Source organism: Rhinolophus sinicus, linkage group LG13 (genome assembly GCF_036562045.2).
Source record: "Rhinolophus sinicus isolate RSC01 linkage group LG13, ASM3656204v1, whole genome shotgun sequence".
NCBI lineage: Eukaryota > Metazoa > Chordata > Mammalia > Chiroptera > Rhinolophidae > Rhinolophus > Rhinolophus sinicus.
In genome coordinates this window covers 17,371,987-17,393,381 of record NC_133762.1, presented here as the reverse complement: position 1 = coordinate 17,393,381, position 21,395 = coordinate 17,371,987, and the positions used below count along the sequence as shown (strand labels likewise).

The 21,395-nt window shown below is 53.0% G+C and overlaps 2 protein-coding genes across 6 annotated transcripts in view; one reads left to right on the top strand and one right to left on the bottom strand.

The window, feature by feature from the left end:
- Positions 1-9,472, top strand: part of COL9A3 (collagen type IX alpha 3 chain) — a 20,767-nt gene extending 11,295 nt beyond the window's left edge. For both annotated transcript variants that reach the window (XM_074318118.1, XM_074318119.1), the window contains exons 19-33: positions 774-827; positions 920-973; positions 1,130-1,174; positions 1,260-1,313; positions 1,398-1,451; positions 1,940-1,993; positions 2,079-2,150; positions 3,315-3,350; positions 3,913-3,957; positions 5,139-5,171; positions 5,366-5,512; positions 5,615-5,669; positions 6,121-6,303; positions 8,186-8,263; positions 8,728-9,472. In XM_074318118.1, coding sequence (XP_074174219.1) covers positions 774-827; positions 920-973; positions 1,130-1,174; positions 1,260-1,313; positions 1,398-1,451; positions 1,940-1,993; positions 2,079-2,150; positions 3,315-3,350; positions 3,913-3,957; positions 5,139-5,171; positions 5,366-5,512; positions 5,615-5,669; positions 6,121-6,303; positions 8,186-8,263; positions 8,728-8,918 — 1,155 coding nt within the window. In that variant the 3' untranslated portion in view covers positions 8,919-9,472. The remainder of the gene's footprint in view (positions 1-773; positions 828-919; positions 974-1,129; positions 1,175-1,259; positions 1,314-1,397; positions 1,452-1,939; positions 1,994-2,078; positions 2,151-3,314; positions 3,351-3,912; positions 3,958-5,138; positions 5,172-5,365; positions 5,513-5,614; positions 5,670-6,120; positions 6,304-8,185; positions 8,264-8,727) is intronic.
- TCFL5 (transcription factor like 5) lies at positions 9,471-21,395 on the bottom strand. Of its 4 annotated transcripts, XR_012491413.1 has the most exons (7): positions 20,662-21,393; positions 19,338-19,521; positions 18,899-19,061; positions 16,757-17,000; positions 14,553-14,694; positions 11,728-12,490; positions 9,471-10,254 (listed from the first exon to the last, which is right to left on the bottom strand). XR_012491413.1 is itself a non-coding variant. In XM_074318122.1 (6 exons), the coding sequence occupies exons 1-6, from the start codon at positions 21,315-21,317 to the stop codon at positions 10,132-10,134; spliced, it is 1,509 nt and encodes a 502-aa protein (XP_074174223.1). In that variant the 5' UTR covers positions 21,318-21,394; the 3' UTR covers positions 9,471-10,131. The 4 variants fall into 4 exon arrangements, 3 of the variants coding, with proteins under 3 accessions (XP_074174223.1, XP_074174222.1, XP_074174224.1); XM_074318122.1 differs by lacking the exon at positions 11,728-12,490 and having other exon boundaries at positions 16,757-16,997; positions 20,662-21,394; XM_074318121.1 differs by lacking the exon at positions 11,728-12,490.

Below are 21,395 nucleotides of genomic sequence, written 5' to 3'. Positions count from 1 at the left end.
CTCTGCAGCCCCTGCATTTGCACTTTCACGGGCCCACAACTTTTGTGGCCCTCACAACCGACCGTGCAAGGTTGGGGGTCTTTGGTTGAGCTCTCCTGTATTCTGGGGGCATGAGAGCCATGGGGAGGGCAGGACTGGTGGGCACAGATGTGGGGCACCTGCCCCGTGCCTTGTCCCTGCTGTGCCAGGCTCAGCCCCGACCCTCTGACCCCTCCCACCTTGGTCCTAGAGGACGGGTGCTGGTGTCCCCTGGGAGTGGGGAGGCAGGGCTGAGGGCAGGGAACAGGGGAGGCTCTGCTGTCCTCCCCCCCCCCAGGACTCAGCAGTGTCCTCAGTTCCAAATTAGCTTTGAGTGTGGGGTTAGATGAGCCTGTGCCCAAATCCTGGTTCCCAAGCAGCTTCCACTCCTGTAAAACAGAACTCTCATGGGGAGCAGTCAGGCAGAGGTGGGGGCCATGTGTGGTCCCATAGGGCAATCCTCACACCCCTTGCCCTGTGCCCATGCGCCCTCACCTGCCTGCGCCCCCTCACCTGCCTGCGCCCCCTCACCTGCCCACATCTCACCTGCGTGGTCCGAGGGCATCACAGGTTACCCTGTGGCTACTGAGCTGTGAGACCAGTTCAGCCTCTGCTGACTCTGGAGGCACCGAGCAGTGAGGGAGGATGGGGAAGGGAGCTGCTCAGATCGGGTGGCCTAGAGGGTGACAGGACTGGGAAGAAAGGGGAGTGGGGGCACGTTGCCCTCTCAGCCTCACACAGCCCCCTGTCCCCAGGGCATGCCGGGCAAGGACGGCATGGACGGTGTGCCAGGATTCGATGGCGAGAAGGTTTGTGCACAGCTGGTAGCCTGCAGGGGAGGGGGTCCGTGGGGAGTTCAGCCTCCCGGGCCTCAAACCCTATCACCCTGAATCTTCTGCAGGGAGAGGCTGGTCGCAATGGTGCCCCAGGAGAGAAGGGACCCAATGGGCCACCGGTGAGTGCATGGGGCATCCCGCGGTGGTCCCAGGGACTGAGCCAGGGCAGGGTCGTCTCCTGGGGTCCATGAGTGGGGCCCTGTGCATCGAGGCCGGGAAGCTGTCGGAGCCCCTGGCCCTTTCACGTGCTCTGACCCCTGACCTCTGTCCTGCAGGGTCTCCCAGGACGAGCAGGGACCAAGGGCGAGAAGGGAGAACTGGTAGGTGGCTTCTTTCCCATGGGGAAGGGGAGGCCAGCGCCAGGTCCTAGATGGGCGGGCACTCAGGGCTCTCCCTTCTGTGCAGGGCAGAGCTGGAGAGCTGGGCGAAGCTGGCCCCTCAGGAGAGCCGGGTGTCCCCGTAAGTACCCACAGCCCTTACCCCCACTACCCGAGTGCACAGAACCTGCCGACACCCTCCCTCTCTCCCTTACCCTGTGTGTAGGGAGATGTTGGCATGCCCGGGGAGCGTGGTGAGGCTGGCCAGAGGGGCTCAGCGGTGAGTGGGGGACACATGTGGGGTGGGTACTGGCCTGGCGCCACCACCACATGACCCAGTTTCTGTGTGGGCTGGGGTGGTGTTTTGGACGCAGCAGTGGGCTGAGCCCATGAAAGCCAGGAGGTGGTGAGAGCCGGGCCTGAGCTGTCCTGCCCTGGAGATGTTTGTGCTCAGGGAACAAAGCCACAGCCCCTGGCGGAGGGAGCGGCCCAGCCCTGGGTCCCGGGAGGCACTATGGAAGCTCCCCAAGCCCAGGGTCCCCACTGGAGATAATGACAAAGCCAGCCACAGTGCCTAGAGGCTCTGGTCATTGGTTCCTGCCACCTAGTCTGGCCGATGCATGAGGTCTCAGGGTGTGCCTGACCTGACCTTTGGGACCACCCCACTACCCCCTAGGACACCTTCCCACCTCCGTCTGGGCCAGCTCCTGTGTCCACCTGCCCCTGGGGTTGGCAGAGCTGGACTCAAACTTTCCTTCTGACTTTCAGGGGGCTTTGGGCCCGCAAGGCCCTCCCGGGGCCCCTGGCGTCCGAGGCTTCCAGGTGGGTTTGCACCCAGTGAGCCCGGTGGGGTAGGGGTCCCTGCTGTGCTCCGTGGTGAGCACTGACCAACTGCTCCTGTCTGCAGGGCCGGAAAGGCAGCATAGGGGAACCTGGCCTGCCAGGCCCCCAAGGTCTCCGAGGCGTCATGGGCGACCGGGTAAGTGGCTGTCCCAGCAGGTTCCTGCCCCTGCGCCCGCCCGTCTGCAGCCCCATGGGACACACAGACAGAGGCCCCAAAGAGTTGGTGCCCAGCTGCTGGGCTCCAGGCTCTGCTGGGGCCCGTGGGCCGAGGAGAGAGGCAGCGGCTTTAGCTGTTGGGTTTCTGGGCATAGGGTCACGTTGCTTTAAAATAAGGGTAGATACCATCGCTCTCAACTTCTGTAACTATCACGGTGTCTAACTTTTCGAGACTTTCCTAGTGGTCTTGTGAGAGCTGGTAGGTTCGCTGTGGGGGTCCCTGTCATCCTGTGACAGTCAGGGCGCAGAGGACCCCAGGCTGGGTGATGGTTAGCAGGTGACCAGGTGCCCAGGGGCCTCCGGCCGTGCCACACCAGGTCTTTGGGGATGTTGAGAGCTTTCCTTGGCTGCCTGTGCCCGCCCCGCCATGCCCTGCCAGGCAGTGACAGAGACCCTTTTCAGATGTGCACACATGATGGGTGGTCCTGCCAAGGCCACAGACAGGCGGGGCGGCCCGGGAGCAGGCATTCCAGACGCCCCTTCTTCCTGGCCCAGGGAGGTGACCATGGAAGACACTGGCCTGTGGCAGGACAGTGGGCCCTTCATTGGTCTTCAGGCGGGAAATTGAGGGGTCGGTCAGGACATGCCAACAAACGCCAGGGTCTCTGAGAGGATGGAGAGAGAGGCCATTGTTCCTGGGGTGACGGGGTGGTCACTGAACTTCCCGTGCCCTCGCCTATAGTTCCAGTCAAAGGCAGTGTCACACTGTGTGCCCTTTGGGCAGGTTCTCACGCATGCTGCTACTGGAGCAAACGACATTTGTATTTTAATGTCTTAGGGGTGAGCCCAACAACTCCCCGACAGGTCCCTAATCTCACATCTGTGGGATGATGACAAACAGGAGCTTCTGGCTCCTTGATTCAGCAGCCCCACCTGTGGGATTGTCCTAGGATTGAATGTGTGAAGGTCTCCCCAGTTCCTGGTATTAGAAACAAGAGCAAATTTAGAGACGCCTGTTAAACAGCCTGGTGATGTGGGCGGTGCCATGGGACACGCACTGAGGGGTTGGGAGCTGTGTCTGGGGGGAGCATGCAGCTTCGGGGTACTAGAAACCCTTCTAATGCTGACCCTTCTCTCCGCGCAGGGCCCGGGAGGAGCCACAGGGCCTAAGGGAGAGCCGGTGAGTGGGCTGGTCCCTGGGCCAAGTGTGGGGCTGCCCCGCTTGCTGGGCTGTCACCTCATTTCTCATCTCTCATCACTCCCTCCCTCCTTCCCTCCCTCCCAGCGGTGACAACAGCTCTGGTCACTCAGCCCCACAGCCGGGACTTGGGACAGGGCGGCCAGCCGCATGTCATCACCACTGGCTCCTGGGGAACAGTAGCTACCTCTGGCCTGGGCAGCTCCTGTGGGACCCTCCCAAGGGAGGGCGTGCTCCCTGCTGACGTTTTTGGGACAGTGACCATGGGAAGGGGCAGAGTCTCACTTTTCTCTCTGGAGGCTGGGGTGGGTGGGGCCTGTGTCCCTGGGACTCTGCCTCTGACCTCTAGGCAGCACAGGCCTTTTACGTTGGTTGAGGAACCAGAACGATATAAACCCACCTGAGGGCCTGCTCGGAAGAAAAGCCTCATCATGTCACCACTACTGATGGCCGGGGCCTGGCTCTCGGGTCCCAGCTCCCCCGAGGTTTGGGAGCAGCCTCAGGCATGAACAGGTCTTCTAACTCTGGGGTGTTTTGTTTTCAGGGTATCGCGGGTTCCGATGGCCTTCCTGGGGATAAAGGTGAACTGGTAAGTGTGAGTATGTCGCCCTCACTGTCATTGACAATGGGGAACGGATTGGCCAGCGTGGGGACCCACCTGTGGAGAAGGTCAGCACCCTTAGGTGGAAGGGCGGGGTCTGCGCTGTCCTGTGGGGGGAGTGGACGCAGGCCTGGCTGTGGGGTCCTGTCTTCTTCTCCTGCAAAGTCACTCCATCTGTGGCCTTTGGCGTGAATTAGTCACAGCTAAGTTTTAACTCAAGGAAAACCACTTCCGCAGACCTAAGACGCAGGTTAAGTCTAAAACAAAACCCTTGACTGAGTTGGACAGATTCACGTTTCTCTTGGAGGCAACTGAACTGGAGCAATCGTGCAGTTTGGGGGGAGGGTCTTCCTGGCTCCCGAGTGGCCAGTTCTGTCAGCCTTTCTTCATGTCTGGGGCAGATGGAAGTGTCTCGGCCACAGGCATGCTAGGCTCTGGCAGACCTTGTAGCCGAGGCAAACTTTTTATGTCTCCAGCCCGGATAATTCCGGGTGTGTGTGTGTGTGTGTGTGTGTGTGTGTGTGTGTGTGCGCGCGCGCACGTGTGTTTATTGTGGCGAATTCCCATACAACCTTGACAAAGAGGACCCTGGGAACCCAGCGCCTGTTAACCCCACAGCTGGGCCGTGGCTTCCAGCTGGGACCTTCCACTGAGGTCAGGCTGTGTGAGCTGAAAAGCTCCCTCCCGGAGCCTCACTGCGGCGTCGACGGGGCAGTCGGCTCTTGGGCCTGAGCAGAGCGCGTGTCCAGGCTGTCACCCAGACAGCCACACAGACGAGTCGATCCTGGCCCATCCACTGTCTGGTTAGAACCATGTCCCTGAGGACACAGCTGGAGAAGGGGAGCCTGAGGCACAGAGCCCTGAACAGTATGGGTGACAATAAAAACAGTGGAAACGAATAAGCACCTATGCAAAAAAGTACCACACAGCTACTAAAAAACCTTTAGGGAAAATAAGTTCAAAAACATCAGGAGATATAACAGGCTCAGTGATATAAAAACTGTACCTAGAAGAATGACAGTGACACTTTGTCATAGTCAATAGCGGTTTCGTGCATGACCTGACTTTTTATTTCATCTCCAACTAATAATGTGCAAGGTTGGTTCCATAGCAACTATTTCCTACCCACCTAACAACACGTGTCATGAAAATGCACTTCTCTTTTGCAGGGTCCCAGTGGCCCCGTTGGACCCAAAGGAGAGGTGAGTGGCAGGCAGAGGTCCAATGACCATCTCTGAAGGAGCCCGCTGGTATCTGGGGCCATCGCTGGGCCACCAGGCCAGCCTGCAGATCCTAAGCGCTCACGCCGTTGCCAGCCGTGAGGCAGCCGCATGGGGTGGCAGCTGCAGGACATGGCTGGCCTCCCATCCACCCTCATCCTGCTGTCTCCCTGCAGTCTGGCAGTCGAGGGGAGCTGGGCCCGAAAGGCATCCAGGGTCCCAACGGCACCAGCGGCGTGGAGGGCGTCCCAGGCCCTCCTGGGCCCGTGGGCTTGCAGGGTATACAAGGCATGCCTGGCATCACAGGGAAACCCGGGATCCCGGTATGTACCCCCTGCCCTGCTGCGGGCCAGTGCGCGCCAGTGTGACGGGGGGGTGCCAGGGTGACCCCAAGCATGCTGACCGACTTCTGGGGTCAATTTCAGGGGAAAGAAGCCACTGAGCAGCACATCAGAGAGCTGTGTGGGGGGATGGTCAGTGGTAAGTGCTCGCTTCCCGCAGGGCCTGTACCTGTGGTCCCTGGGGGTCGGTGTCTGAGCTGGAAGAGACCCCTCCACAGGGTCTAACAGTGCCTGGCACACGGGCCGTGTTCCAAGTATCCGCTGAGTGAAACAGTGACAAGGGGCAAAGAATTGGGCCCTTTCGGCTTTGGTAGGCCAAGTGGACATCTTGTGGTCATACCGATTCCCGGGGTTTTTAAGGAGACCCCAAAACACGAGTCCCCTTTCTGTGCTAGTTCAGTGCACACGAGGTTTCACTTGTTGGCGGTGGAGGGAATCTGACCACATTTACCATGTAGCCCAGGGCCGTTCAAGCCAGCCTCAGTCGATAAACAAAACTTCCTCTGAAATGCAGTATATACTTGATGCTTCACATGAAATCCTTTGATAATCCTCTTTGAGTGACTGCTGGCATCTTTGTTTCCCAAAAGAACAAATTGCACAGTTAGCTGCTCACCTGAGGAAGCCTTTAACACCGGGATCCATTGGTCGGCCCGGACCAGCTGGCCCCCCGGGTCCCCCGGGGCCCCCAGGCTCCACTGGTCACCCCGGTGCTCGAGGGCCCCCTGGATACCGTGGTCCCACTGGAGAGCTGGGAGATCCCGGACCCAGAGGTGAGTGTAGCCGGCCCCACCACAGCCTCTCGGCCACGTGATGGAGCCCCCAGGCATTCCCGTCATGAAGCCTGCTCCCCTATACGCAGAGATGTCCCCACTGTGGGGGCAAGGGAGGGAAGGGAACTGAGGGAAAAGTAGGACCCAAAGTCACCCGGACGTGAGCCAGTGGGCGCGCTGGCCTTGACTGGCCTCGTGAAGATCCGTAGCAGACACCCCACCCGCCCCCTTCCTCTTGGTCCACACGGCTGCACGGTGCGGTGAAAGGTGGAGCTACCGCCAGAAGCGGCCTCGGGAAGAGGCCAGCGGGGCTCCGTGCGCTTGGGGCTCTTTCGGAGCCCAGCACAGTGAGCTCCTTGATCCACCTGCAGGTACCATGACGTTTTCCAGAAATCTCACAGTCCACCACCTCGGGTGGCCTGCCTCCAGTCAGGTCGCCTTGTGGCCCCAAATCAAGGATTTGAAGCTCACGATTCCAATTCGTTCCAGTTTGCGGACCAAATGATTTTGTTTCTGAAAGACAGTTTACGGAAAATGTTTCCAAGGGAAACTGAATTCTGTCTTTCTCCGTCCGTGAGGTTAAATTTAAATACTTTAGCCGATGGAAGTATTTGTCCGCAGTGGTCCCATTTCACTTCTTTTTTTAAGATACTCAGAATTCTGTCGAACAATCTCAACACTAGAGGGCAAACGTGTCAGGTTCATCTCATCCCCAACAGGACAATGGGCCCCGGATTAAGCACCCAACAGCTCCGTGTTTTGGGGGAGACTTAGTCTGGGGCGTCTGTGCTAGCTCAGTGCACATGAGGTACTGTCTTCAAAAAAGACCAAACAGGGCTTTCTTCACACAGGGATCTGAATGCCTTTAAGAATTTTGAAAATAAGATTCAAAAATAGCATTAGTCGCCTTTCCTGGTTCTCTCAGCACGACAATGCTGAGCGGAAGGCCACCACACAGACGCGTGGGTCACCGGCTGCTCTCTGGGGCCTGTGTCCTGTGGCCTCCTGCCTGAGGACGGATGGCCTCTCTGCCGGGAGGCTGGTGGATGGCCTCACCTCCTAGCGCCCAGTCCCTTGGGAAAGCAGGATGGGGATTAACTGAGAATGTGCACTGTAGGTCCTCAGGCAGAAGCCACTGTCCCCTGGGGACACAACAGGCCAGGGATAGCGCATCGGATCCAACATGCCCACGGAAGGATGTCCTGCCAGTGGCCCGTGTGTAGTGACGGGCCAGCACTGACCGCCACAGGGCCTTGTGCCGCTCCCCAGGGTGCTGGTCAGCTATGGAGGTGACAGGACCGACAGATAGGCTGACAAACACCCACCGAGAATGCGGGTGTTGGTCCTGTCAACATGACGGGCAGACGGACTGCCTCACACACTGTCTGCTGACGAGTGCCACCGTCTCGACAAACGGTTCCATTTAGGGAACCTAATTCCAGAATAACTTGTATGCGTCCAATGTCACACAAAGCACAAGCTGACCCACAGGACACACACACCTCGGAGTGACACGGGCTACAGAGACCAAACCAGCGGCAGGCGGAAGACAGGAACACAATTACAGGAGCACTTCAAAGCACCTTTAGATAACTCATAGGCCTAAAACCACGTGCAAAACAGGAACACAAACTAAACTCAGCCGTTTAACAGGCAGACGTATGTCTGAACAAAACTAAAACACCAACAAAAGTGGCTGCTGACCGGTGGGTCACACGGCCAGCTCTCTGTCAGATCCCATGAGCCCTGCACATGTGCTGTGTCCTCGTCCAAACGCATCCCACTTCAGTGAAAAGTGGGCTCCCCGCGCCACGTGGCCATGACGCCGCACCACAAGTTTTTCATATTCTAAACACGCACTTCTATCAAATCCCTCTGACAGGAAACCAGGGGGACCGAGGAGACAAAGGCTCGACTGGCGTGGGCCTGGATGGGCCCGACGGAGACCAGGGGCTGCGAGGTACGAGCGTATTGTCATTAGCAGCTTTTCTCCCTCGGCATCTTTCCCCAAATTCCAAACCTTCATGACTTTATACGGGGCAGTGTTGGGGTACGAACATGTCTCACTTCTAAAGGAGCGCTTCCTTTCTCTTGGCAAAGCATCTTAGAGGCAAGGTTAGGAATTGTTTTAATAACCACTTTAATATGTGAACGTTTCATCAATAAACACGCCATCCTATTTTAGTTAAGTGGATTCGGTTAAATTCTATGTAACTAAAGCCATCCGGTGTCTATTTCGGTTTAATTCTAACAGAATTTTCTCTTAGTTGACCCAAACGTATGCTGAACATTTACATTTTTAATGCCAAATATAAGTGCTTTGTCAAGAGCTATCCCCAGCAAGGCCAGCCCTGCCGTGTCCCATGTGGAGTCCCACGATGCTGTCCTATGGCTTCTGCACTCACCTTCCTGTTCTGTCTCCAGGACCGCAGGGTGTGCCTGGCGTTGGCAAGGACGGCCAAGACGGGGCCCACGGCGAGCCCGGCCTCCCCGGCGACCCTGGCCTTCCTGGGGCTGTTGGTGCTCAGGGGACCCCCGGCATCTGCGACACATCGGCCTGCCAAGGAGCCGTGATGGAAGGAGGCGGGGAAAAGTCAGGTGCTAGAAGCTCCTAAAACACAACTTAAGGAGATGAGAAAGTGACGTCCAGCCAGGCTTTCCTGGCCTGCCCCTCCGCGTCCTCAGTGGCAGCAACTGGATACTGGGTCCCTGAGCGCAGACTCCATTGAGCTGCTGTTGCTACGTGTATTGACAACAGTCCATCCAGCTGTCACATCGTCCCTCAGACCCAGGCCCTGGTGGAAGAGCTGTCGCTCCACCATCTGTGAGGGACACAGGGTGTACATATACAAAGTTTTGTACAATTCCATGAGCTGCAAAACATTCAGCAACTTGTTTACATAGCACTTGCGTAAAGACTAAGGTATAATCCCAATAAAACGATAGATTAAATCTTCAGATTAATGACTGGCCACAGTGAAACAAAAAAATAAAGAACTTAATGTATGGTACCCCTGCCCACTAAGGTCTAGTCTGACTCACCTGCTTCTTTCGTGTACAAACTTTTAAGTGTCTGACGAACAGTATTTATTGAAGGTGACTTTGTACTGCACTAAAGTCTATCGGTATTATCTGTTGTAATAAATAAAGCCACTCATGTGAAAAACTCTGTTCCAAACACTACAGTTTATTCCACAAAAAGTAATGACTCTCAATATGGAAGCAAGGGCACCAAGCAACCTACTGTGACAATATTTCATTTATGGACAAAAGTAGGGACATCCTAGAAAGGACATCGCTGGCAAATTTCTAGCAAAAAGGTTTAAATAGGACTGCATTTTGCAATACAGTACTATGCGATCGGAAGTCGTTACAAGGGGAGTTGATAAACTAATGAAATAAATTTCCAAACTGCTTCTAGTGAAGAACAATTTAACTTGTTCCAGTTGCTAAGGGGGCATATTTAAAATGCAAATAAAATAAGTAAAAAGTAATGTACCTTGTATGACTAAAGCAATTACAAGGGATGTTAATTTTTTAAGTTATCATGTTAAGAAAACATGATGGAATCAGACAGATAATTGAAAAATTACTTACTAATTGTCAAGATGTCTTCATCCTCAATGGTCTAAGAGGACATTAATGGATAAGTATTTTGTTCTAAATGTTTTTACAAAATGTGCTTTCAAAGTCCCCACTGGAGTCCCATCAACTTGAGTCATGTCCCTTTAGAGTGAGACTGTCAGAGCAGAGCCCCAGGGCTGTGGAAATGTTTCTGGGCTGGAAGGAATGACCGTCTGCTTCCCAGGAATCAGGATTCAGTTCTGGTCACTTCATCTCCATGGCTGGGCTGCTCTGTAGACTCTCCTGTGTGGGGCACGTCACCAAGGAGTCTGGTCTGGTCAGCTTTAGCCTTCGGCCAGTTTTACCGCAAAATACACTCTCAAATTCCTAAAGTCGAGAAATGATCATTAATGCCGAATTCAGACACGAAAACTGCTGTCTTAAAAAACACAAAAGGTGGAAATTAAGAGCTGAACTACTTCCACAATATATAGGAAAATCAGGAGCCATTCACATACCTATGTCACATCTTTTAAGGGGGTATATATATACATATATATGTATATATATAAATGATAAAAATAGGGATTCAAATATTTTTTCATAGTTACATTTGCACGTATTTTTATTCACTTTTCCAACAGATTGTCCAAATGCCTGATTATACGGTAAAGCTGTCTTACATTTTAAAAAGCAGCCATATTTACATTTGTTATTTTTTTTTTTTACATTTGTTATTTTTATTGCAGTAAAATATACATCCCATTTGTGAGTGTGAAACTGACACATTAGGCAGTCACTGTGGACACCCATCAGCACTGTGCATCTCCAGAACGTTCCACCACTCCAGACTCTGTAGCCATTACGTGCCCCACAGTGAGCTTTTGCTTTCCACGCACACTGGTGAGTGCTGTGGCAGGCGTGGCCCAGGGGCTGGGCTCTGACCCCAGGCGCCCTTCTGGCGGCTCCCTGGTCATGCTGGTCTGCCTCCATCCATGTTTTAAAAGGCCTCAATTTTAACAGCTGAGTGCTCGGTCAGCCTCGGCCTCCCAGAAGGAGAAGCCAGTGGAAGCAGACAACCCAACTCTCAGCAGCCTCTAGGAGACGAAGGTCACGGGCATGCAGGATGCAGAGGGTGAGGGACCCCCATCCCGGACAATGTCCTCCGACTCATCATTAAGTAAATGGCAAGCAGGAACGGAAGGGGGGACATTCCAGACTCAACGGTATGTAAGAGCTACTAACCAAATGCAGTGCTTGGGTCCTGGCTCAGGTGGGTCAGCTGGGAGCCACCTGGAGAGGCTGGCACCTCCGTGCCCACCCAGGTCTCTGCAGCTCCCCAGACCTGGGCTCTGCTCCCCTCGGCACAGGAATGGGTGGCGGGCAGTGACGCTGGGCCTGTGGTCAGGCTTCTCAACAGCACTTTTCTTCTCAGGATACATTTGGGAAGGAAGTGCTGAGCGGTCCAGGTCCACCGTGCTCTAAAAGGGCTCAGCGAGGGTGGGGGATGGGGTGGTGTGACGGACCAGAAGTGTGCCTGACGCCGTGACAGGGACATGGGCGGTCACTGTGACAGTCTGTCCATTTTGTGCACCTAAATTTCCATGTTTTTTTCGTAAAATATAGCATTCTTATACAATCAAATCTAGGCTCATACATTTTTTATTATGGTAAAATACTTATTAACATAAAATTTGCCATTTGAACCATTTGTGAGTTAATTCACTGGCATTAGGCACATTCACTGCTGCGTAGCCATCACCACTGTCTACTTGCGCAGCTTTTTCATCTTGTAAAACTGACACTCTGTCCACATTAAACACTAAGTCCCCACGCCTCTCCCCAGCCCCTGGCACCTACCATCTACTTTGTCTCTATGAGTCTGACGACTCTAGGGACCTCACATGAGTGGGTCGCACAGGATTTGTCCTTTGTGACGGGCCTCTTCCCCTGAGCAGTGTCCTCCAGGCCGTCTGTACTGGAGCGCGTGCCAGAACGCCACTTGTTTCTCAGGCTGCGTACTGTGTGACCTTGTCTGAATGTCCGTTTTGCTTGTCCATCGTCTGTCGATGCACATGGGTCGCTTCGACCTCGGGCTGTCGTGACTCTTACTGCTGGAACATTCTGGTACAAGGATCCGTTGGTTTTCAATTCTCTGGCTGAGTACCCAGAAGTGGAAAAGCAGGATCGTGTGGCAGTTCTGTGCTGAACTTTCTGAGGAGCCCAGACTGTTTTCCATGTGGCCGCACCACTTTCCACCCCCACCAGCGTCCCAAGGGTTCCAATTTCTGCGCATCCTCCCAACACCTGTTTTTCTGGTTTTCGTAGCCACAATAATGGGTGTGGGGTGGCACCACTGTGGATTTGATCTTCATCTCCCTGGTGATCAGTGACACTGAGCATCTTTTCATGGGCTTGTGGGCCATTCGCCTATCTTCTCTGGAGAAATGTCTATTCGAGTCCTTTGCCCAGTTTTGAATCAGGTTGTTTGCCTTTTTGTTGCTGGGCTGTAGCAGGTTTATATTTAATTCATGTCCAGGAAGGGCAGTGTAAGTACTCTGCTGTCACTGGTCTAACTCCTGAATCGTCTGGGGTAGTGGGAGCACTCCACCCGTCCAGGGAACTTTAAAAAATTGACCACATAAGAAGTCACAATGGAAGTCTCAATAAACTTTTAAAAACTGCTTTTTTATACAGATAGATCATCTTCACTGATCGCAATGCAATAAATAAATGTGAGAAACAGATAAAAAGCTGTTCTTAAAAGGACACAAAGAAGCCCCCACATCTGTGGAAAATTAAGAACCGACTTCCACAGAACTCCTATGTTGAAGAGGCAACCAAGGCGATTAAAGACATTTCGAGACAATGAAGCTTTACACCTCAACCTGTGGGATGTTTTCAAAGGAGCACCAAGACAGCCATCGGCTCTAAATGCACTGACCAGAAAACGAGAAAGACTGAAAATAAGTACGTAAACTTCCAACTCAAGACACCAGAAAAACCCTAAGACGCCCCTCTGCAGGCAGGGACCGCACAGCAGCGTGTCCTTCTCCAGATGCCGCCCGCAGGCCACCCGTGACTCTGGCTTATTCAAAGTAGCCCCACACCCTGAATGAGCAGAAGCCTGGTGAGAGGAGGAAAGACTTGTGGAATAAAATGTGTCCTAAAATAACAGGAAAAGCACTTCAGACTCTCGTGTGCTGTAGCTTAAGAACAAAAATATTCATGCAAGTCAGCGGAGGAAAAGTTGCTGAGGAAACTGCAGCGCACACACGTGTTTAGGCCGTTTACTGTATAATCCCCCCAACAAACTGCTAATTGACGTCACTTCAGCCTGTTTCTTGGGGGGTCCTAAAATCTGACATAGAAACAATCTACAAACTCAATGTAATTAAATTTCAGAAATATCCAGGGAGCATAATATACATAAAATATAACATCCATAAGTTTTTCATCTATTTCATCTTTGCATATACATATATATATAGTTAGCAAGGTGTTTTTGTTCTTGTAATGCCTTCATTGTAGTTAAATGAATTACATCAATAATTGACTAATAGGTACACGAAGCCAAACACTCAAATCGTTTAAAAAATATAAAAGCTTTATTTTATTAAAATAACCCAATAGTCTACCCCTAACAAATAGAGTTAAAGAGTAACTATATTATAAATAACTACAAACGATCCAATTATAACAAATCTGGCATAAGTATTGCTTGAAAATGCAATTCAATATACAAGGAAAGGAACGAGATTACATAACTCACAAGATGTAACTGTCATGTGACACAGACAGGGGAAAAGGCCAAATTCTGAGCGCACAGTCCGAGAATCGGCCGGCGGGGGACAAGTTCTCTCAGCCGTCCAGGATGGAGACACAGGAGGCGCTTTTAGAAAAGGTCCCACATTTATCAGGCGAACCTCCGCTCAGTTCTCTAATCAGACTCGTGCTGTAGGCGCACAAGAGCTGAGACAAAAAACATCGTCCAGCACTCAGGCCTCCCTCACTGAGGCCTCATGGCCTGAGCACGAGTTCTGAGGCCAGTACCCGGGACCAAGGCCCCACGGCTGAGCGCGGAAGCCAGCGCTACCGCCACCAAAGGGGCGGACGGGACTGTCACCCTGAGCACTCGGCCCTACAGAAGGACGAGCACTCGCTGGGCACAGATCAGACAGGGTCCAAGCCGTGTGACTGCAGAGGAACTGAGGTGCTCGGGCCCCAAGCCCCGGGTTGTCCCCGATCAGCCAGCCCATGCAAACGTCTCTCTTCTCTGCCTTCTGAGTGCACTGACACCCAGACTATTTGAAGTTTATCTGCCTATTTTTATTTGTATTTTTTGCTATTCTTGCTTCATCTCTTTCACAAAGTTTTCTCAGGGCAAAAAAAAAATCACCTCCTCTGAGACCCCTTCAAACCCCAGTGCAACCCACTGCATACAGCAGGTGCTCAATCTGTTATGACACTGGGTACTCGAGTCATGTCTATGCTGTAGTTTAGTGAATAAATCCAGGCTGTGTTTGACACTCTTTTAATAAGTGTCAATTACACCATTAAATGAGTAGAGCTTTGTTCATACTGGACCAGGAGTGACATTAGAGTCCATGAAACAAAGCACAATTTGGTATATCTTTGGGAAAAAAATGACACATAAGAACACTGAGAAGTTGATAAACACCAACCTTCTTAAGAGAGTCTCCGTGTCTTTCCTGAATGTATTTCAGGAATGCTGTGGTCCACTGGAGAGTTGTCGCCTTATCAGTCTCGGCATTGCAGAACGGGACTAAAAGGTTCAGCTCATCACAACAGATGCGGATTCTGCGCCTACAGTCAAAATCCAAAGTAATGACATGGAGAAACTGAAGCAAGGCAGGAGCAGAGCAAGAGTTCGTGCCACTCGAAGGATCAGAACTCAGGGGTCTGGCCACCAAGTGCCTGGGAAGGGCCTCCCTCCTCTCAGGACCTCCGTGTCCAGTCCTACCACCCTCCCTGGGGAGTGTTCCCTAGTTTCTTCTCACGGGCCAGGAGCAAGGCCAGGGTCACGTGTCCAGGGCAAGGATGGACCCAAGACCCTGAAATCAGAAGCCCAATTCGGTGTGTGTGCTTTTTCTGGGCAGGTCCTTGTTTCAGTCAACACTTATAAACCTGCCCTCGGTGTGCCCAGGACTGTCACCGCTAGGATTCCCAGCTTTGATTCTCCAAGGGGCCCTGGTTCAAAGGGAATCACAGTCTACCAGCCTGATGATATCCGGAAACCTGGTCTTGTTCAGGATCATTTAAAACACACCTGGAGTCTTATGATTTGACCATTTTAACTTCCACACATTACCCCCAGTAGTACACAAAGTCCTGTGCAGCTGACACTGGACAACTTGCACAAGGTGGTCCTTGCCACTCATCTTCCCCAGTGAACATTGGGAATTCTTTGGGGACTTGGTTTGGGAAATAGCCGGCATTACCAGAAGCTCTCTACCATCCAGGCTTGGCGCCATATCAGCGCGTCTAATTCTAGTCTCCAGTATACATGGTAGAGAATATCTCTATTTTATAGACAGAAACTGGAGGCGAGATGGGAAGAATTTGCATAAGTTTGTTAAACTAGGAAATGGCAGAGTAAGAACTGAAACTTTGACTGTAAACATACAGGATAGGGTTTTCACGTAACAGGTATTCGGTAAATATTTATTACTGTGTTTCCCCAAAAATAAGACTGGATGTTAATATATTAAGTTTTGCTCCAAAAGACTCATTAGGGCTTATGTTCAGGGGATGTCCTCCTGAAAAGTCATGCTGGGGCTTATTTTCCAGTTAGGTCTTATTCTCAGGGAAACACGGTAAATAAATGTCAGTAGGAACAACACCCTCTGTAACTCCTGCTGCGTTCAGGGAGGTCCTTCAGTTAGATCAAGTGTGTGGGTCACATATGTAATGGTATCCCGCTGGCTACCAGCTTTAATGTATCCCTTTAACAAGAAATAAACTGCCTTAGCTCCACACTGGGGCTTCAGAGTGGAATGACTTGTCTTGTTCCATGCTGTATTTCCTGAGCCTATAACAGAAACTGCTACAAAGTGCTCAATAAATGACTAAGTTAATTCATTTTACATTAGGGAAAATCATATAAAAACCCAGTTGTAAGAGAAAAGTCAAACACCTTTTAGCTCTACATAGAGTAGCACCAATAAAATATACAGATGAAACGACTTAACTAACAGTTTTAACCTCCTCCTTCCCCAACATTCTTAAAAGAACCAAGCGAGTGACCTGGGGTGCAGGGCACGTAGCCCAGCAGGCGCACCCTCTTCTCACAAAGGCCTGCTGAGAGGCTGGCCCGACTAGCATCAGGGAATGTGCATTTCTGGAGGGCTCCCCCCACCATTGGCTAAGAGGGGCTCCCTGGGCCCAAACTGTGCAAATAGTGTTAAACACCGGCTTTCCCTCTGGGGTCCGGAACTGGCTGCGTGCCCACACGATCAGCCCCAACAAACTCTTGGGACACTGAGTCTGTGCCAGCAGCGTTTCAGCGGCTCAGAACTCGGAGCGGGGAGTTAGGTGCTCCCGCGTCACCCCCAGGAGGCCAGTGGGGGCCTGCACCTGGTCGCCCTGGCTTCTCCCCACACACCTTTCAGATTTTGCCATGGGCTTTCTCTGCAATAAACCAAAGCCTGAGTTCTCCTAATGAGCCAGCAAACCTGGGGGCTCGGGGATCCCGATCCACCGAGCAAAACCCCGTCCGTGTTTACGCTTACCCACTTTTCCTCTCTTTGAACACAGAAACCATCCACGACTGTTTTAGACAATAACCTGCCCGGCATCACTAACACCTGAACAGACCTGCGTGCCCAAGAGCACTGTCTGTAGGGGGCTGGACAGTGCCGCGCGTTACCTTCTGTCTCTCTCCATGCGGTTGTGCCTCTCCCTGCGCTGAGACCTGCCCCCAGGGGGCCCACTCTGAGTCTGCTCCCCGAGGTGTGACGGCGCAGACTCCGAGGGCTGCCAGGTGCCTTGGGCGGCGGTGCCCTCGCCCACGTTCTGAATCTCTCCAAGGGCTCTTCGCTCTACACTCGTGTCCAATGGACGCATTCTGCCCCGATTCCTCTTATTTATCGCTTGCTTGCAGAGCGCTTCTTCTTTGCAAAAGAAGAAAACAGCAGTATTTCAACTTTTTATTCTTCTTATTCCCATTAATCCTGAATATATTTTTTGGCATCTTCAATCCAAGATACAAACACGGGCGGGTCAGGAGCACAGAGAACGGAAGAGCAAGAGCTGTCCACCGCAGCAATTCCGTGGGCGCGGTTAGCACAGCTCCAAGGGTCGAACAACAAACTAGACATAAATCCCTAAGTCAATTAAAACACTGAAGGTTATGTAATCAGTATACCCTGGTCATGCCCTCTCATTAACCAACAGGCATTAACTGTCATCTACAAACAGACAGACCCAAAAGTTGTTTGATTTTTCTGATACTCAGAGTGCAAAAAAACCCTGAAAGTATTCTACTACGACAACTGATGTTTTAACCGCGATTCTCAGAAGAGGACAACACTAAGTGGTTTAGGATTGAATATGCCCTCACTTTCCAAGTGATTCTCCCCACAGAAGGAGTAATCACATCATAGCGTCTATTGATGCTACAGAAGTCATTCAAATTTCCACCAAATACAGAACAGCGGGCATCTAACTGGCATGTGTGGTGGCATGCATTCCCAAGAAGCCACACAAAGCCACGTTCTCTAGAGCCAAAGAATCACCCAGCACATTTCAGAATGGTGGTAACTTTTCGAGGGAGACACAGAGGGGAGTTCACAAGCACAGGTAGTATTTTATTCCTAAAGCTGAGTGCTCAGTACAGTGACTATTTTAATATTAACCTTTATACCCGACAAATATTAACATATGCTTTTGCATAAAATGTCACAAAAACAAGGAGAAAATGAATTATTGCCACAGGAGAAAGCAGCAGCCCCTGCCCATCCTGTGGCTCGTTAGCTCTGGAAAAGCTCCGGGAGCTGTTATTTTGTTGGACTACTTGAAAAATACTTTGCTTCCAGGGAGGGAGGGACTGCAAGTTAACTTTCAAGGTAAGCAAAGCTTGCCTTCAGCAGTTTCTTTATTTCTAAAACTTTCTGAATCACATTATAACTTCGTGCCCCCAACTCAATCCTTCGCCCGTCTGCAGATTGTCTCCTAAAGCTTCTAGCAGATTTCAGATTCCTGCCTTGCTCACCAAATATAAAAAGATAAATAGGGGCCGGCCCAGTGGCTCAGGCAGTTGGAGCTCCATGCTCCTAACTCCGAAGGCTGCCGGTTCGATTCCCACATGGGCCAGTGGGCTCTCAACCACAAGGTTGCCAGTTTGATTCCTCGAGTCCCCCAAGGGATGGTGGGCAGCGCCCCCTGCAACTAAAGATTGAACATGGCACCTTGAGCTGAGTTGCCACTGAGCTCCTGGGTGGCTCAGTTGGTTGGAGCACATCCTCTCAACCACAAGATTGCCGGTTCGACTCCAGCAAGTCTGTGCCCCCTGCAACTAGCAACTGGACCTGGAGCTGAACTGCGCCCTCCACAACTATGACTGAAAGGACAACAACTTGACTTGGAAAAAAGTCCTGGAAGTACACACTGTTCCCCAATAAAGTCCTGTTCCCCTTCCCCAATAAAATCTTAAAAAAAAAAAAAAAAAAAAAGATAAACAAACAAAAAACTACGTGCTTTGGTAAGTAGAAGATAGCTGGAAATTTATGTAAGTTTATCATTTTTCTGTTTACGGAATTTACAATTTTAAAAAGCAGCCCCTGAACTCAATGTCCCCATACCAAGTGTAAGTAGGACGTTCGAAATTCAGAAGAATGTTCAAAGTGAGAAGACTGGGGAAGGAGGTGTGGAAGGGGCCAACATATAAAGACACTTTCAAGACCTGTTCAGGTCTATAAACCACCTCCCGACTCCCGGCCTAAGGCCACAATGACAGACAGGCAAAGGTCAGGCAGGAGAAGTACCTGCTCCCTTCCGCTTGGTGGCTTACCTCCCACTTTAATCCACACCTGCTCAGGCAACGCTCTGTTTCTATTGCCTAAAGTCTGCTTAGTGGATTCAATTTCTTGCTGATAACAGAAAGAAAACGCTCTCGGCAATCCGATATCCTGGTGCTTGGCAGCATCGAGGATAGAACAGGAGTTACTAGAACTCTGGAAAAGATGAGGCAGAAAGGGAATTTTATCAACATGCAACTTGCTCTCCTCTTTACTGCACAAACAAAATGCACTGGAAAGAAGTGACGTCGCTGCTATCACTATGCCATGTGAAGAACTGTAGATGCACTGAGGCCTTTTAAATATTCCCAAACCACATAAATGCCTCGATTTTAAAAGGTTATTACGCTCAATGAAAAAACAAATCCTTGGGACCTAGTAAGTTCAATTCATTGAACACCAAAGAGCGAGGCCACGCACATCCCCCAGTACCTGTGTCTGTGCGAGACTGGTGCCCGCGCCGCTGGTACAGGCGTTGGTGGTAAACAACGGGTAGGTGAACTGCAGGGCAGCGGTGGCAGCTGAGGTCTTATTCTTCACTAAGGTCGTACATTTGTTTTGTTGCTGAAGAGGCACGTTCATCAATTCAGATGGATGTCGAATAAGAGTCACCAAACTGCCGAGACAAAAGCAAACCCAGAACCGTGAATGCCGTGCAGCAGGTAGCCTCCTTGTACAGAGCATTCATTATGAACACAGAATGGACACCACTAATAATTCCGACAGCTGTCAGTCACAAAGTGATGGCCATGCCGCAGCACCCCCCTGCACGGGGTACCCAGTGAACGCTCTAACCAGCTAACTCCAGACGCAGGCTGGAGTGTGACCATCTGATGGCTTTCTGGGACTGCAGATGGGGGCACCGCACCCAGTCTCCAGCGTAAGATCACAGCTCTCCCATGGCTCATGGCTCAGGCCTCAGCTGAGGAGCTGACAGCCACACCTGTACTCCTCCCAGATGGAGTGCTTGAAGCCTCGCCTCCTGACCGTCTCACCAGCCCAGCCTGACTGACACCTGACACTGCACACCCCAGCGCCAAAGGGACTGTCGCTGGACACCGGACTCTCTCATCCTTCTTTCCTAAGACTGTTCACCTTGCCTAACCTTATTGCTTGCAAATCTGTGTGACCCTCCTGTGTGATACTGCTCTCCCTTGACTATTGGAGGCTGTGCTCTGGCTGGGGCCTTGGTTAATGCCCGTGGGAAACCGAGTCAGTAGGACTAGATCGTGGCTTCATTCTAATGAAGTCTGACATTGTGGGAAGACACACGTGTGTGAGACTGCTCCTTGGATAGCCACGTCCCGCTCACAACACTCCCGAAACATTGCACCCATTTCCCAAGGCGCTGTGACAGTGAGCAGCCCATCTTCTAGAGAGGGGCTCAAAGCTGTTGCGCTGACCGCCCCGCTGGGGCGATCTCTACAAACAGTGGTCGGCGAGCGCCGCGGGGGACAAGCTGCAGTTATCCCTCCATCACACCCTTGACACCAATCTCTTTTGAGGGGCCGACCTCCGAAATCTGATGACTATGCGGACAACGGGGAAAACTACAGGGTGGGGGCAGACAGAAAGCGGAAGCGGCACCGCAGCAGACGGGCTGCTGCTCTTTGGGACACGCCCCACACAGGCCGGCAATGCCCGACACGGTGAAGCCGCATTTTACATTCGAAGCTTCACTACGTGCGTCGCCTACGCCCAGACCCGGCGGGACGGAGGCCAGGCTGCGCCGTACGCGCCCCTCCGCGGCACCCACTTGTTGAGCGCCACGCCCGGCTCGGAGGGCTCGGCGCCGCGCGGCGCGGGCTGCGGCTCGGCGGGGATGCTGTTGAAGCGGTCCTCCAGGCGGACGCGCACGGCCGGCTTGGCCCGCGCCTCAGGCGCGCCCTCCCCGGCCGCCGCGTTCTCCTTGCCGGCGCCGTCGGACGCCTTGGGCCTCGCTGCGCCCGGGCCAGGGCCGTCGGCGCCCGGCGTCTTCTCGGCGGCGCTGGCGGGGGGCGCGCCCGCCTCGCTCAGCAGCATCATGCGCAGCTCCTGGAAGTCGATGTGGCCCAGGCACGGATTGGCGCCCGCGAAGCCGCCGTCGGCCAGCGCGGGCGGGCACAGCACCGGGTACACGGGCGGCGCGCCCCCGGACGCCGCGAAGCCCCCCGCCGCCGCGCCCGGCGCCGCCGCCGCCAGGAAGGCCGAGTTGAGGCGCGTCTCGAGCTCGCCGTCGGCCGCCGCCGCCTCCATGTGCGAGTACAGGATGTGCTGCAGCTGCGTGTACTCGATCTCCGTCATCTCCACCAGGCTCAGGTCGGTGGTCGTGAAGCTCAGCCCCGCCTCGCCCAGCGCCGCGTCCGCGCCCTCGGGGCCCGCCGGCCCGCCCGCCTGCGCCTGCGGCGGCTCCCGCGGCCCGGGGCCCGACATGCCGGCGCCAACGGCGGGGGTCGCGCGGCGGCGGGCGGGCCGGCGACTGACGTGCTGCGGCGGGCGGCGCGCCGGAAA